The 16888-nt window shown below is 40.9% G+C and overlaps 1 protein-coding gene across 2 annotated transcripts in view; it reads left to right on the top strand.

Moving 5' to 3' along the window:
• Positions 1-10649: 10649 nt before the first annotated feature.
• The window catches only part of LOC143280763 (acetyl-coenzyme A synthetase 2-like, mitochondrial), a 41853-nt gene continuing 35614 nt past the window's right edge, over positions 10650-16888 (top strand). For both annotated transcript variants that reach the window (XM_076585436.1, XM_076585435.1), the window contains exons 1-3: positions 10650-11002; positions 12052-12148; positions 13642-13841. In XM_076585436.1, coding sequence (XP_076441551.1) covers positions 10699-11002; positions 12052-12148; positions 13642-13841 — 601 coding nt within the window. In that variant the 5' untranslated portion in view covers positions 10650-10698. The remainder of the gene's footprint in view (positions 11003-12051; positions 12149-13641; positions 13842-16888) is intronic.

Genomic DNA, 16888 nt, shown 5'->3' with positions numbered 1-16888 from the left:
GGTTATTCTTCGATATGGTCATTTCAACTTTTGTCAAATATGTCTGAAACTGTGATAATCAGCAATGGGCATTCTACTGTTTGGTCATTGTTACTGTGTCAGTGTGATGTGTGTGTGGAGAAATTGTCTCCTTGGTGTCATGACCTTTTTTTTTTGTAATTCTAAATAGCAACAGGTTCTGAACTTCTTGCATCGGCTTGTGCCTTTTCTTTATCCATCCATCCATCCAGGAATAACAAAGCATACATTGTTAAGTCTGCTGAGAAAAAGATAAACGGCTGATGAACTTGATTTCTCCTGCAAATGATGGAAAGGACAGCTACTGAATGAAACCTTCATCTCCATGCATACACATTTTACCAGTTTATGCAGGTTATAGAATGTTTATGAAAATGTGTTTTGCTGTTGTTGATTTTTTGGGGTGGTGGGGTATGTCTTTTTTTTTCTTTTTTTTTTTAATGAACAATTGTGTTTTTGTACCTGTCCTAACCCATCACACCAGATGCATTTTATTGACCCCAAATCTTCCAAGATATTTTCACTGCCCAGCTTCATGGGAACTCTCTGCACTATGGTATTATTTTTCCTTCCACTTTTCCCCTGTTGTCCCAGAGATGACGACATACAATACAAACCCAGGCACATTCTATCAGTGGATGGGCCAACAGTCCATAGGAAACAGGGCACTGCAATGCCAGGCGTCAGAGGAGACCCAGCAGTATTCTATCAGTGGATGGGCCAACAGTCCATAGGAAACAGGGCACTGTCATGCCAGGCGTCAGAGGAGACCCAGCAGTATTCTATCAGTGGATGGGCCAACAGTCCATAGGAAACAGGGCACTGCGATGCCAGGCATCAGAGGAGACCCAGCAGTATTCTATCAGTGGATGGGCCAGCAGTCCATAGGAAACAGGGCACTGCGATGCCAGGCGTCAGAGGAGACCCAGCAGTATTCTATCAGTGGATGGGCCAACAGTCCATAGGAAACAGGGCACTGCAATGCCAGGCGTCAGAGGAGACCCAGCAGTATTCTATCAGTGGATGGGCCAACAGTCCATAGGAAACAGGGCACTGCGATGCCAGGCGTCGGAGGAGACCCAGCAGTGCTGAGGGGTTGCTGAAGGTGGAAGAATGGTTAAGATGCTTATCTACCAAATCTGGGTTTGAATTCCAGTCACACTCTTTTTCCCTTGTTTGACTGGAAAATCAAAATGAGCATTTACTTAGTCATTTGAATGAGATGATAACCGAACGTCCCGTGTGCAGCATGCACTTGGCACACTGAAAAAGAACCCATGGCAGCGTGCGTGTTGTCTTTTGGCAGAATTCTGTAGAAGAAATCCTCTCTGATAGATACATTCTGTAGAAGAAATCCTCTCTGATAGATAAATTCTGTAGAAGAAATCCTCTCTGATAGATACATTCTGTAGAAGAAATCCTCTCTGATAGATACATTCTGTAGAAGAAATCCTCTTTGATAGGTACATTCTGTAGAAGAAATCCTCTTTGATAGATACATTCTGTAGAAGAAATCCTCTCTGATAGATACATTCTGTAGAAGAAATCCTCTCTGATAGGTACATTCTGTAGAAGAAATCCTCTCTGATAGGTACATTCTGTAGAAGAAATCCTCTCTGATAGGTACATTCTGTAGAAGAAATCCTCTTTGATAGGTACATTCTGTAGAAGAAATCCTCTTTGATAGGTACATTCTGTAGAAGAAATCCTCTCTGATAGGTACATTCTGTAGATGAAATCCTCTCTGATAGATACATTCTGTAGATGAAATCCTCACTGATAGGTACATTCTGTAGAAGAAATCCTCTCTGATAGGTACATTCTGTAGAAGAAATCCTCTTTGATAGGTACATTCTGTAGAAGAAATCCTCTCTGATAGGTACATTCTGTAGATGAAATCCTCTCTGATAGATACATTCTGTAGATGAAATCCTCTCTGATAGATACATTCTGTAGATGAAATCCTCTTTGATAGGTACATTCTGTAGAAGAAATCCTCTCTGATAGGTACATTCTGTAGAAGAAATCCTCTTTGATAGGTACATTCTGTAGAAGAAATCCTCTCTGATAGATTCTGTAGAAGAAATCCTCTTTGATAGGTACACACATACTTACATCATACACTGAAGACCTGACCACAAAGGCATTACATGTTTTTACTGAATGTTGTCATGAAGGCATTCAGTCATTTACGCATAAATGTGCATGTCTGTGGGAAAATTTCCATTTCAAACAGTAGTTTTTAATGGACAGTAAAATTACCTTGAATGTGTGTGTGTGTGTGTTTGTGTCGGTATAACTTTGGTACCATTACAGATGGAGCAAATGCATTTATGTCCTGAGTAAATTGTGTGTACGGACATGCTTTTATTACTACTGGTAGTGTGTGTGTGTGTGTGTAAAATTCTCCATTTCAGACAATAGCTTTTTATGGAAAGTAAAGTGATTCAAGTGTGTGTGTTTGTGTAGATGGTAGTCTTAAAACTTTTTTTTTCCCCCTTCTTGATTTGCATTGCCATGTTCCATAGCATACATAATTATGGTTGCCATTATTCCGGTTGATTAAAGATGTTATTGTTACTACATTGAGTTGTCATTATGCCATAATAAAGTTCTTACCTCACCTTATGAGCTTGGGTGATTTTTCTTCAACCTCAGTCCACAGCCTTCATTTGCTCCTCTGGTTTGTTCCCCATGAATTGAGTTGTCACCTATCATTGACTAAAATGACGATGAAAGGAACAGTTTGTCAAGTGGGGGTAAAAATGTATTCTTCCTGTGAGACCTAAAAAGACAACTAATGTAAATCCTTCATGCAGATTCTGCTCGTGTAATTCTTGCTAATTGTCAAATCCATCTGAGAGCCCTTTTCAGTCAGTTGATACTGGAGAGTTGCTGCCTGAAAGACAGGCACGGTACCTGAGTGGTTTGATTGAATGTTGGGCTGAACAGTCCGAGGGTCCTGGGTTTGATAGTGGTATCAACGGGTGCAATAGCCGAGTGGTTAAAGCGTTGGACTTTCAATCTGAGGGTCCCGGGTTCGAATCACGGTGACGGCGCCTGGTGGGTAAAGGGTGGAGATTTTTACAATCTCCCAGGTCAACATATGTGGAGACCTGCTTAGTGCCTGAACCCCCTTCGTGTGTAAACGCATGCAGAAGATCAAATACGCACGTTAAAGATCCTGTAATCCATGTCAGCGTTCAGTGGGTTATGGAAACGAGAACATACCCAGCATGCACACCCCTGAAAACGGAGTATGGCTGCCTACATGGTGGGGTAAAAACGGTCATGCACGTAAAAGCCCACTCGTGTACATTTGAGTGAACGTGGGAGTTGCAGCCCACGAACAAAGAAGAAGAAGAAGATAGTGGTATCCATGCCTGGCAGGTACAAGTTGAATGTTTTTTCTGATCTTCCAGGTCAACATGCAATGCTGACTGCTAGTGTCCCAACCCTGACTGCTAGTGTCCCAACCCTGACTGCTAATGCCTCAACCCTGACTGCTAGTGTCCCAACCCTGACTGCTAGTGCCTCAACCCTGACTGCTAGTGTCCCAACCCTGACTGCTAGTGTCCCAACCCTGACTGCTAGTGTCCCAACCCTGACTGCTGGTGCCTCAACCCTGACTGCTAGTGCCTCAACCCTGACTGCTAATGCCTCAACCCTGACTGCTAATGCCTCAACCCTGACTGCTAGTGCCTCAACCCTGACTGCTAGTGCCTCAACCCTGACTGCTAGTGTCCCAACCCTGACAGCTAGTGTCCCAACCCTGACTGCTAGTGTCCCAACCCTGACTGCTAGTGTCTCAACCCTGACTGCTAGTGTCCCAACCCTGACTGCTAGTGCCTCAACCCTGACTGCTAGTGCCTCAACCCTGACTGCTGGTGCCTCAACCCTGACTGCTGGTGCCTCAACCCTGTTCATGAGAATACACATGCAGAAAATCAAATACACATTTAAAGATCCTATAATCCCCATTCACAGTCAGTTTTTGGTGGGTTAGGGAAACACAAAATTATGTACGAAGCATGCACATCCATGAAAATGGCTTATGGCTATATATGGTAAGGTCGAAATGCATATAAAAGCTTGCATGTATCCTGAAGTAAAAAAGCTGACTGAACCAGAATGAAGTAACATCCCCTGTGACTGTAGGCTTCCAGTCTTTTGGGTAGAAGGGAACAAGCTCCCTGATAACCTCCGTCATTCTGATTCCCTCGCATCTTTTAAATCTAGTCTCAAAACTCACCTTTTCCCTCAGCAATAAGTTCAATTGTGGCAGGTCCACTTGACTGTGTGTATACATATGTATGTGTACATAACTACATGCATGTATATGAATGTGTATTGTGTGTGTGTGTGTTTATGTAAGTTTGTGCCTGCCTATGTGTGCGTATGTGTTAGGATAGCTGTTAGATACACATGTATGTTAAAGTGTATGTATGCAGTGTGTGTATGTGTGTGTGTGTGGTCACATTTTGGTGTGTGTATGTAACATAGATATAATGTTTATGTTAACAAAAGCGTTTTTGTAAAGCACCTAGAGCAGATTTCTGGATTGTGTGCTATATAAGTATCCATTATTAATTATTATTATTATTAGAAGTACCATGTCTGGAAGTTTTTCAGTGGTCCCACTTCCATAGCCTTTGAACTCCTTCCACTGACTTCCCTTGTCTTCCACTGGCTTTTGGCGTCCACTGCTTTCAATGTAGCGTTCCTCAGCCTGAGCAGTACACAAGTGTTTCCCAAGTGTTCAACGTTTGTCTTTGTCTTCGTCATCGTACTTCAGTCTTGTCGTCGTCATCACCTACTTGCTTTCATCGTTGTTGTAACCATCTGTTCTCCTGCATTATTGGCGTTACCTGTTACAGTTCCGTCGTCATCATTGTCCATGTAGTGTCTGTGATTTGTGTCATCACTTTCTCTAATTGTGTACACATTCATATTCACACATACAAAGTAATCGTTTACTTGGTGTACATAAAAGAGCAGTGGTTCTCCCCATTTTAGGAGAATAGGAAGATTCCCTATTAGCCTAAAAATAATATGTCAAGTTATTGGCTATTGGATACACATATTACAGCTTCCTCAAAAGTCTCTTGTATACACAACATATAAATGCATGTATCGTCAAACAAATGAAAATGTTCAGTGGCTACTTTTCATAAGAAATGTATTAACTAGCACTGGATTAGATCATGTTTGGAAAAATCAGTTTACTTTTAATGTTAAAAGATTAAAGTATGCTATATTGAAGAAGCTTGAAAATGAATATGTAAAATTTTGGAAACAGAAACATGACAGTTCATCTAAATTAGAATTTTACAAGAACGCTGTGACAAATTATAAAATTGAATTGTATATAAAGAATACAGCAAATACACAACACAGGAAAGCACTGACCATGTTGCGAATCAGCGCCCATGACTTACACATCGAACAGGGAAGATATAAAAATACACTGAAAGAACAAAGACTGTGTGATACTTGTAACAGTTTAGAAGATGAGATTCACCTTTTAGACAATTGTGTAAAGTACAATACTTACAGACACAGATTCCTAATCAATATATGTCATCCAAATGCAAAGCCTAGTGAACTGATACTTCTAACAGAAATACAGCCAAGGCTGGCGAAATTTGTTCATGAATGTTTCTCTTCTTAATATGCTCATGTTTATGTTTCATTGTGTCTTATAAACTTTAAGGTTTTATGACAATAAAAACTATTCTATTCTATTCTATTCTATTCTATTCTATTCTACACACCTCCACTGCGCTTCCCCTCTGTTCTCCCTTGAAAAAGAGTGGATTTATTTCCTCAGTCGGAAACCACCTGCTTTCACTCGAAGGGCTGTGATCATTTATTATCAATTAAATCCTTACCGTTTTGTGTTATTTCATGCCTTTGTTTATTGATTAAATCCTTTTTCTTTTTTTCATTCGTGGGCTGCAACTCCCACGTTCACTCGTATACACGCGAGTGGGCTTTTACGTGTATGACCGTTTCTACCCCACCATGTAGGCAGCCATACTCCGCTTTCGGGGGTGTGCATGCTGGGTGTGTTTTTGTTTCCATAACCCACCGAACGCTGACATGGATTACAGGATCTTTAACGTGCGTATTTGATCTTCTGCTTGCATATACACACGAAGGGGGTTCAGGCACTGGTAAGTCTGCACATATGTTGACCTGGGAGATAGTAAAAAATCTCCACCCTTTACCCGCCAGGCGCCGTCACCGTGATTCGAACCCAGGGACCCTCAGATTAATTCATTGATTCTCTTGTCTGTGTTATTGTTGTGCTTGATTGTCAATATTGCTGTGATTTGGCCCTCTGTGTACTGTTTAAATCGTGTATTAAATAAATACATATTGAACTTTTATTTCGTTATTGTCTGTGTTTGTGTTGTCCGGGCATTTGTGCTGGGTTGGGAAGGGATGCAAGTCGTTTCTCATGTAGAGCATGACACAGGGAGAGCATATCCTGAATTCCACACAAAGAAATATTTTGTGACTTCTTCTACTTCTTCTTCTGCGTTCGTGGGCTGCAACTCCCACGTTCACTCGTATGCACACGAGTGGGCTTTTACGTGTATGACCGTTTTTACCTGCCATGTAGGCAGCCATACTCCATTTTTCGGGGGTGTGCATGCTGGGTATGTTCTTGTTTCCATAACCCACCGAACGCTGACATGGATTACAGGATCTTTAACGTGCATATTTGATCTTCTGCTTGCATATACACACGAAGGGGGTTCAGGCACTAGCAGGTCTGCACATATGTTGACCTGGGAGATCGGAAAAATCTCCACCCTTCACCCACCAGGCGCCGTCACCATGATTCAAACCCGGGACCCTCAGATTGACAGTCCAACGCTTTAACCACTCGGCTATTGCGCCCGTCAATATTTTGTGACGATAATCATAACATTAGAGAAGCACAGAAATGTCAGAGTACTTGGACATTTTCGGGGGGTGGGGGGGGTCTGCATTTGTGGGCTGCAGCTCCCACATTGTCTCGTGTGTGAGTGGGATTTTGTACGTATGAATGCTTTTATCTGCCATGTAGGCAGCCATACTCTGTTTTCCAAGGGTGTGCGTGCTGGGTATGACCATGTTAACATGCCCCCCTGTGTGTTGACATGGATCACAGAATCATTAACATGCATATTTGATCTTCTGCTTGCATACATACACATGAAGCGGGTTCTGGTTTTAAGTTTGAAAGAGGCATTGAAATTGTGCTAACTGACCCATGTGCACACCATATCTAAAAAAAAAAAAATATATATATAAAATTTTTAAAAAAGGTTTGTGAGGGTAGGTGGGCTGATACCTGACCCTTACACAGCCACACAAAACAGGCTGGACAGCCAACCAAATATATATATATGATAGTCAGTCGTGTCCGACTATGACCATCAGAACGGCAGAGGAGGCAACTGCTGTTCCGATTATTTGGGCTAGAATTTGATTATAGTGGAGAGTGTCTTGCCCCAAGTTACATCCCCACTCTCTCGGCCAAGAGGGTTTTAGGACAGTCGGTGTTGGGATGGTTCCCAAAGGCCAACTAGCCCCCAAGGCTGCAGCACTAAGAGCCAGTGCCATTTTGCCTCCTAGTTTGAGAGTCATAGTCCTTCACAAAAAGACTAAGCTGTAAATACTGTTGTTACTTCACTATAGATAACAACTCCTGATACAAATCTCCCCTTCTGACCTCAAAGTAGGTCATATTTGACAGGTGTCACTGATGAAAGAGTAACACAGTCATGTCTGAAAAAGTGCTGGTTGGAGGTGGAGGTGGATGTTGAAAAGTATCAGTGGAGTGATGGCCTGGAGGTAACACGTCCGCCTAGGAAGCGAGAGAATCTGAGTGCAGTGGTTCAAATCCCAGTAGAGTCACCAGTATTTTCGCCCGCTCCACTAGACCTCGAGCGGTGGTCTGGACGCCAGTTATTCGGATGAGACGATAAACCGAGGTCCTGTGTGCAGCATGTACTTAGCACACGTAAAAGAACCCATGACAATGAAAGGGTAGTTCCTGGCAAAATTCTGTAGAAAAATCCACTTCGATAGGAAAACAAAAAAACTCCAGGCAGGAAAAAATACAAAAAAATGGGTGGTGCTCTCAGTGCAGCGACGCGCTCTCCCTCGGGAGAACAGCCCGAATTTCACACAGAGAAATTTGATGTGACCAAAAAAAAAAAAAAAAAAAAAGTATTAAATACAGTTAACAGAATCTCAAGGGCAGGAAAAGGATGGAGATTTTTCTGATCTCCCAGGTCAACATGTGTGCAGACCTGCTTGTGCCTGAACCACCTCCGTGTGTATCAGCAAGCAGAAGATCAAATATGCACATTAAAGATCCTGTAATCTATGTCAGCATTCAGTGGGTTATGGAAACAAGAACATACCCAGCATGCACATCCCTGAAAATGGAGTATGGCTGCTTACATGGCAAGGGAAAAACTGTCATGCATGTAAAAGCCCACTCGTGTACATTCGAGTGAACGTGGGAGCTGCAGCCCACGAACGAAGAAGAAGAAGAAGAAACCCTGGGTCTATGCAAATGGTGTGTCCGTTCAGCAGCACACGAATGAAGAAGGAGAACACTGGATTATTACATAGACTGTCATTGTTTACACAAGTGAGTCAATAAGATAGCCAATTCTGAATACTTTGTCATTAAAAAAAAACAAAAAAAAAAACAAACAAAAAAACAACAAACCCAGTGATGCAAACCCAGAATATTTAGCCTTACAATCCTGAAGAAAGGCCTTACAAGAAATAAATTAATATGAAATCAAAAATAAAATGGTCATGTGTGAAGAAGGTGGGCTTTGGACGGAAAACAGCAAATAAAGAAAATGTTTGAAAATTGTACACTGTTGTCCACACTTGAAAATGCACAGGCGTATGCTGCATATTAAACTATACGCCATCAGCTCTGTGTCAGGGTAGTCTACTAACAATTAACTTGATCGGCAGCTAAAAGTTAGGTCATACATTGGCCTTTCTCATCCCTAATTCTAGAGCAGTAATATTCACTGTGTTCCATTATTGACTTGAGCACTAGATTGCTGCAATCTTTCAAGTGCAAAATAATCATTTAAATTGCAGAACATACAAGTTTACCTGTGTCCACAATGTAATCCAGTACGTACTCATTTTGCCATACGGAATTGTTCATGAGGCTTGTGTTTTGCATTCTGTATTCTGATATGTATGTACATGAAATCATTTTATTTAGTTTTCATGGAGACAACATATTCATAACTTGAACAAACTATCCTATGCAGGTGCAAGTGTGTGTGTGTGTGTGTGTGTGTGTGTGGCACATTTATGCATATACAAAAGTTTGCCGAATGTGGCTTTTTATTTTGTATTATTATCATCATTGTTATTATAATCATCATCATCATCATTATTGCACAGACAATATATATATATATATATATATATATATATATATATATATATATATATATATATATATATATATATATATATGCTACACCACATCTGCTAGCCAGGTGACTGACCAGCAGCATGACCCAACCTCAAGTTGAGGTCTTGAATGTATGCATAATATATATATATATATATGTGTGTGTGTGTGTGTGTGTGTGTGTGTGTGTGTGTGTCGATATAAATATATATATATATATATATACATATATATTTCCATAAGTGTGTGTGTGTATCAGAATGGATGTCTACTCTATGCCAGAGTATACTCGTTGCCGTGGGTTCTTTTTCAGTGCGCGAAATGCGTGCTGCACACGGCGGGATCTCAATGGGTTTTTCAGCTTCTCCCAATGACCCGACACTCCTTTTGATTTTCCAGTCAAACTTGGGAGAAAGGGCGAGACTGAGCGGGATTTGAACGCTGCTGTCAAAAAAAGCAGTTGAATGTTTAACATTGATGCTGTTCGAAACCAGCAGATCAAGGCTAAAGGAGTGAAATATTTTCTCTCTCTACAAAGGATGCAGACCAAATGCTTCAAGTGGTGGGCGTTGGCACAGCTCTGGTTGTTTTCTATATTTAAGTCCGTGCTCTGATTGGCTGGTTGGCAAAACAATACGGCGACGCCTTCCACAATGCACACTGGCCTCGTTACCTCATTCTTGCTGTCCGACATATCACACCGCAGGGGCAGAATGCACGCGCGCGCGCACACACACACACACACACACACACAAGAGCGAAAAGAGACGAACATTGCGTACGCGGGACATTTCTGTCTGTTAAAGCACCCCCCTCCTTCCTCCCCGAAACCCCTCGCCCTCCTCTCCCCTTACCCCCCGAAGAATTTTGATCCTGGTCCTGATTCTGATCGACCTCTCTTTATTTATGGCCAGCACACACACAAGAAACAGTCTCATTTCTTCGCAGCTAAGACACTCACTCAAAGAGTCTGGGGCTGGGCAGGTGTGGGTGCACGTTTGGGGGTACTACTACTTCAATGTAACATTGTGTTTAAAAAAACAGAAAAGAGAGGGAGAGAGAGAGAGAGGGAGAGAAAAGAAAAGCCTCGTGTGACTTTGTATGACATAACGCACGGGAGGCTACCGTGTCTGTTGAAACACGGGACGTAACTAGGTCAATCGACTGGCTGAGTTTTTCGCAACAAGGACACGAAACGCTTGGGCGGCTGCGCTGAAAGCAAGATGCACAGCCTGTTTCGCGCGACAAATTTCGCAGGAAATACACTGAAGAATGTGCGACAGATCGTGTTTGGTCCGTCATGGTGTCGCTCCATAACTTCAACACCTTTCCCCGAATTTGCAGATCTAAAACATCTGCGGTCGCACGAAGATCTTCACAAGTACAGCTTGGACAATCCGACAGAATTTTGGGGTCGGCTTGCTCGTTCCAGGCTGCAATGGGATCAAGATTTCCAGACCGTATTCGACTGTTGCATGAAAGAGGGGAAATTCAAGTGGTTCATGGAAGGAAAGCTGAATGCATCAGGTAAACTATGCTTGGATGTATTGTTGTGTATGACGGTGTACATAACAAACACGTTGGAAGCTGTCGCAACTTCTTATAAACTAATCTTAGCAGAGAGTGAGAAATGTGATAAGGAAGGTCAAATGCCAAGACGTCACACACACAGACACACACACACACACACACACACACACTCACTCACTGAGTCACTCTCTCTCTCTCTGTGTGTCTCTCTCTCTGTATATATATATATATATATATATATATATATATATATATATATATATATATTAACCCAATATATATAATATATGCACATATACACATGTGTATATATATAGTTATAATATTTGCTTTTAAATGTATTGTTTTTATTTGTGTATTTAAGGAGATGATGATGATGATGTGTGTGGATGATGATGATGATGATGATGATGTGTGTGTGTGTGTGTGTGTGTGTGTGTGTGTGTGTGTAGAGTCTATGAAGTGTCCACAGGTCAAGTAACACTTAATTTTAATCTCTTGACTGCTGAACCTGATTGGTGTAATGAGATCAGTGTGACCTGGTTTTAAGGGCATGCAGTCACTACTTTTGTGGTCTTATCAGTTTAATGGTGTCACTGATTTTACTGATTAAACATAATGTAGACCAAGGTTAAGAAGTCAGATAAAAAATTGTGACTGATGTCCTGGCCTGTCATATCTGTTTTATCTCGGGTGAGGTGGCAGTGCTTTTCACCGACCAGCATACTTGTAAGCAGTTGTCAAGGGGTTAATGTAAGGAATGAGAATGAAATATTGGGTCTTGATAATGTGTGTGTGTGTGTGTGTGTGTGTGTGATCTGACCAGACTTGAAAATTTTGTATGCGTGTGTGTGTATGTACGTGTGTGTGTGTTTTGTCACTTTACTACATGTGATATACCTACATATATATTCTCTCTCTTTTTGTTGATGTTGTTGTCTCAAACGAAAGAGACAGAGAGGAATAAACTATAAAGGAGACAGAGAAAGAGAGACAGAGAGTTTAACTTTGCAGTACTTGATCAGGTGGTATCACTGTTTGTGCAGTAAACTGTGTGGATCGTCATCTGCCTACACTGGGAGATCAAGTCGCCCTGATCTGGGAGAAGGATGAGCCTGGCGTTGAAGAATTTATCACATACAGGTATCTTGGAAAGTTCTGCTTTTTTTTTTTCTGTTCTTTACTTTTATCTGGATTTCATTGTCAGTGTTTTATGAGCTTGTAAACAGCTGGTTTGCAAGCATTTTCATTTGTCTCTGCACAAGATCCAGCACTTCACAAGTACATTAATTGATAACATCACAACAATAATGTTGTAATCTATATAATTTTACACTTCTCTCTTTAGAGTTCTACGAACTTCATTTAGAAATTAGAGCATTGCATTCAGTCACAATATTTGTGTTATATATATTTCTATCTCTGTCTATATATATCTATATATCTGTATATATCTCTCTATATATATTGAAAATACTTATAAGAAATGATTTTATTACAGACATGTACCAGAGATGGTCTTATGTTGCAGACAGTTATCCAAGTTGTGCGATGGTTCTGTTACTACTATTTGAGATGGTTTATTGTTACAGACAGTTATTAGAGATGGTTCTGTTACTACTATTTGAGATGGTTTATTGTTACAGACAGTTGTTAGAGATGGTTCTGTTACTACTATTTGAGATGGTTTATTGTTACAGACAGTTGTTAGAGATGGTTCTGTTATACTATTGAGTTGGTTTATTGTTACAGACAGTTATTAGAGATGGTTATGTTACTACTATTTGAGATGGTTTATTGTTACAGACAATTGTTAGAGATGGTTCTGTTACTACTATTTGAGACTGGTTTATTGTTACAGACAGTTGTTAGAGATGGTTCTGTTACTACTATTTGAGATGGTTTATTGTTACAGACAGTTGTTAGAGATGGTTCTGTTACTACTATTTGAGATGGTTTATTGTTACAGACAGTTGTTAGAGATGGTTCTGTTACTACTATTTGAGATGGTTTATTGTTACAGACAGTTGTTAGAGATGGTTCTGTTACTACTATTTGAGATGGTTTATTGTTACAGACAGTTGTTAGAGATGGTTCTGTTACTACTATTTGAGATGGTTTATTGTTACAGACAGTTGTTAGAGATGGTTCTGTTACTACTATTTGAGATGGTTTATTGTTACAGACAGTTGTTAGAGATGGTTCTGTTACTACTATTTGAGATGGTTTATTGTTACAGACAGTTGTTAGAGATGGTTCTGTTACTACTATTTGAGATGGTTTATTGTTACAGACAGTTGTTAGAGATGGTTCTGTTACTACTATTTGAGATGGTTTATTGTTACAGACAGTTGTTAGAGATGGTTCTGTTACTACTATTTGAGATGGTTTATTGTTACAGACAGTTGTTAGAGATGGTTCTGTTACTACTATTTGAGATGGTTTATTGTTACAGACAGTTATTAGAGATGGTTCTGTTACTACTATTTGAGATGGTTTATTGTTACAGACAGTTGTTAGAGATGGTTCTGTTACAGAGAGTTATTAGAGATGGTTCTGTTACAGAGAGTTACCTGAGATGATTTGTTGTTACAGTAACAATCATTTGAGATTTTTTTTTTTTTTTTTTTTCACAGACAGTTACACGAGATGGTGGGCAAAGTGGCCAATACCCTGAAGAACAGTGGCATTGCCAAGGGTGACTGTGTGGCCATCTACCTGCCCATGTCGCCCATCACTATCGCCACCATGCTGGCGTGTGCTCGCATCGGTGCAGTGCACAACGTGGTGTTTGCCGGGTTTAGCGCCACGGCGTTGGCCAGTCGCATTCAAGATGGTCAGTAATATGTGCTGACAGTTTTTAGTTTCAGTTTCAAGCAGCTGTCAAAAGCATGTGGACCAGTCCAGATATATATACACAGCACTACATCTGCTTTGGATAAAAAATGAAAAGAAAAAAAGGGGGAGCAGATGCCCGACATTCACATAAACCCAATGGTCTGGTCAAGTTTTGAAAGCCTACCCTAGATTTGAATAACACATTAGCATCTCTTGCTTCTGTTTGAATGTAATGCTGATGAAATTTGGGAAGAACATTGTGTACGCCTGTTGTAGAAAGAGCCGATCAAACTGTGATCAAGGTTATTTGCTAAGTTAGTGCTGTTGGTTGATTTTATGGAGGTGGTGTTGCCTCCTCTGCTGTTGTGATGGTCACAGTCAGACGTGTCAACATAAAGAAGTGGAGGGGCTGGAACAGACCTGAGGGTTATGGAAGTGAAAGAGAAGGGAATAACACACATACAAAAATATATTTTAATTACACATACTTAACCGTGACCCAACTAGTGCCGACTCCGGCAGGGGTCTGACATTCCTGTCCTGTGCAAACTACTATCCGCCAATGCGGAGAAAATGAGAGAACTATGGCCGATAACCTCCCGGAAGTAGGTAACGTCCCCTTTGCCCCCCTGGCTAGCGCCCTCTTTTTCCGGCAGCCATCTCAACACCTGTTCCTGTGCACTTCATTCGGCTAAGTTTTTCGCATTTTCTATCTGTCTATCGATTCTTTGGCGTTTCTGTTTTGTGTCCAATTATGTCTTCAAACAGGTTGCACAATTATGTAGCTCGATTGGGAGATCGGGCTAAAATTAAGGCACGATCGCAATCGATTCGCGATCAGTCTGGGCCCTCTACCTCTGGCTCTCTCAGCAACGCCAACCCCACATATTTTGTGGATGTGCAAGCGGACAATTCATGCCTTAGCAAAGAATAGGGGAGTTTCCGTTTACTTCCATGTGGTGATATCTGGTCACTTTTCAACTCATTTTTTTTTTTAATAACAACAAACATTTTTGGACATTTTTTTCTACATCAGCATTGTTTTTTGAGCTCATGCTAATATGTGATATACTAAGGTGCACTCATGTGTAGAAATGAAAAGAGGACAGTTCTTTTCACCACCTGTAAGAACACCATCCTGAGGACAGATCTTCAGGAAAATATGCTACAGTAGTTCACCACCTATAAAAACATCATCCTGACGACATATCATCAGGAAAATATGCTATAATAGTTCACCACGTGTAAGAACATCAGCCTGAGGACAGATCTTAAGGAAATGTTCTTACAGGTGGTCAACTGCAGTAGCATATTTTCCTGAAGAGCTGTCCTCAGGATGATGTTCTTACAGGTGGTCAACTGCAGTAGCATATTTTCCTGAAGATCTGTCCTCAGGATGATGTTCTTACAGGTGGTCAACTGCTGTAGCATATTTTCCTGAAGATCTGTCATCAGGATGATGTTCTTACAGGTGGTGAACTACTGTAGCATATTTTCCTGAAGATGTGTCGTCAGGATGATGTTCTTACAGGTGGTGAAGTACTGTAGCATATTTTCCTGAAGATCTGTATACAGGTGGTGAACTATTGTAGCGTATTTTCCTGATGATATGTCGTCAGGATTATGTTCTTACAGGTGGTGAACTACTGTAGCATATTTTCCTGATGATATGTCGTCAGGTTGATGTTCTTACAGGTGGTGAAGTACTGTAGCATATTTTCCTGAAGATCTGTCCTCAGGATGATGTTCTTACAGGTGGTGAAGTACTGTAGCATATTTTCCTGAAGATCTGTCCTCAGGATGATGTTCTTACAGGTGGTGAAGTACTGTAGCATATTTTCCTGAAGATCTGTACTGAGGATGATGTTCTTACAGGTGGTGAAGTACTGTAGTATATTTTCCTGAAGATCTGTCGTCAGGATGATGTTCTTACAGGTGGTGAAGTACTGTAGCATATTTTCCTGAAGATCTGTACTGAGGATGATGTTCTTACAGGTGGTGAAGTACTGTAGTATATTTTCCTGAAGATCTGTCCTCAGGATGATGTTCTTACAGGTGGTGAAGTACTGTAGCATATTTTCCTGAAGATGTGTCGTCAGGATGATGTTCTTACAGGTGGTGAACTACTGTAGCATATTTTCCTGAAGATGTGTCGTCAGGATGATGTTCTTACAGGTGGTGAACTAGTGTAGCATATTTTCCATAAGATCTGTGCTCAGGATGATGTTCTTACAGGTGGTGAACTAGTGTAGCATATTTTCCATAAGATCTGTGCTCAGGATGATGTTCTTACAGGTGGTGAACTAGTGTAGCATATTTTCCATAAGATCTGTGCTCAGGATGATGTTCTTACAGGTGGTGAAGTACTGTAGCATATTTTCCTGAAGATGTGTACTGAGGATGATGTTCTTACAGGTGGTGAACTACTGTAGCATATTTTCCTGAAGATCTGTCGTCAGGATGATGTTCTTACAGGTGGTGAAGTACTGTAGCATATTTTCCTGAAGATCTGTCGTCAGGATGATGTTCTTACAGGTGGTGAAGTACTGTAGCATATTTTCCTGAAGATGTGTACTGAGGATGATGTTCTTACAGGTGGTGAACTACTGTAGCATATTTTCCTGATGATATGTCGTCAGGATGATGTTCTTACAGGTGGTGAAGTACTGTAGCATATTTTCCTGAAGATCTGTCGTCAGGATGATGTTCTTACAGGTGGTGAACTACTGTAGCATATTTTCCTGAAGATCTGTCGTCAGGATGATGTTCTTACAGGTGGTGAAGTACTGTAGCATATTTTCCTGAAGATGTGTCGTCAGGATGATGTTCTTACAGGTGATGAAGTACTGTAGCATATTTTCCTGAAAATCTGTCCTCAGGCTGATGTTCTTACAGGTGGTGAACTACTGTAGCATATTTTCCTGATGATATGTCGTCAGGTTGATGTTCTTACAGGTGGTGAAGTACTGTAGCATATTTTCCTGAAGATATGTCGTCAGGTTGATGTTCTTACAGGTGGTGAAGTACTGTAGCATATTTTCCTGA

This window comes from Babylonia areolata, chromosome 4, assembly GCF_041734735.1.
Source record: "Babylonia areolata isolate BAREFJ2019XMU chromosome 4, ASM4173473v1, whole genome shotgun sequence".
NCBI lineage: Eukaryota > Metazoa > Mollusca > Gastropoda > Neogastropoda > Buccinidae > Babylonia > Babylonia areolata.
This window is presented reverse-complemented; position numbering and strand designations above follow the sequence as displayed.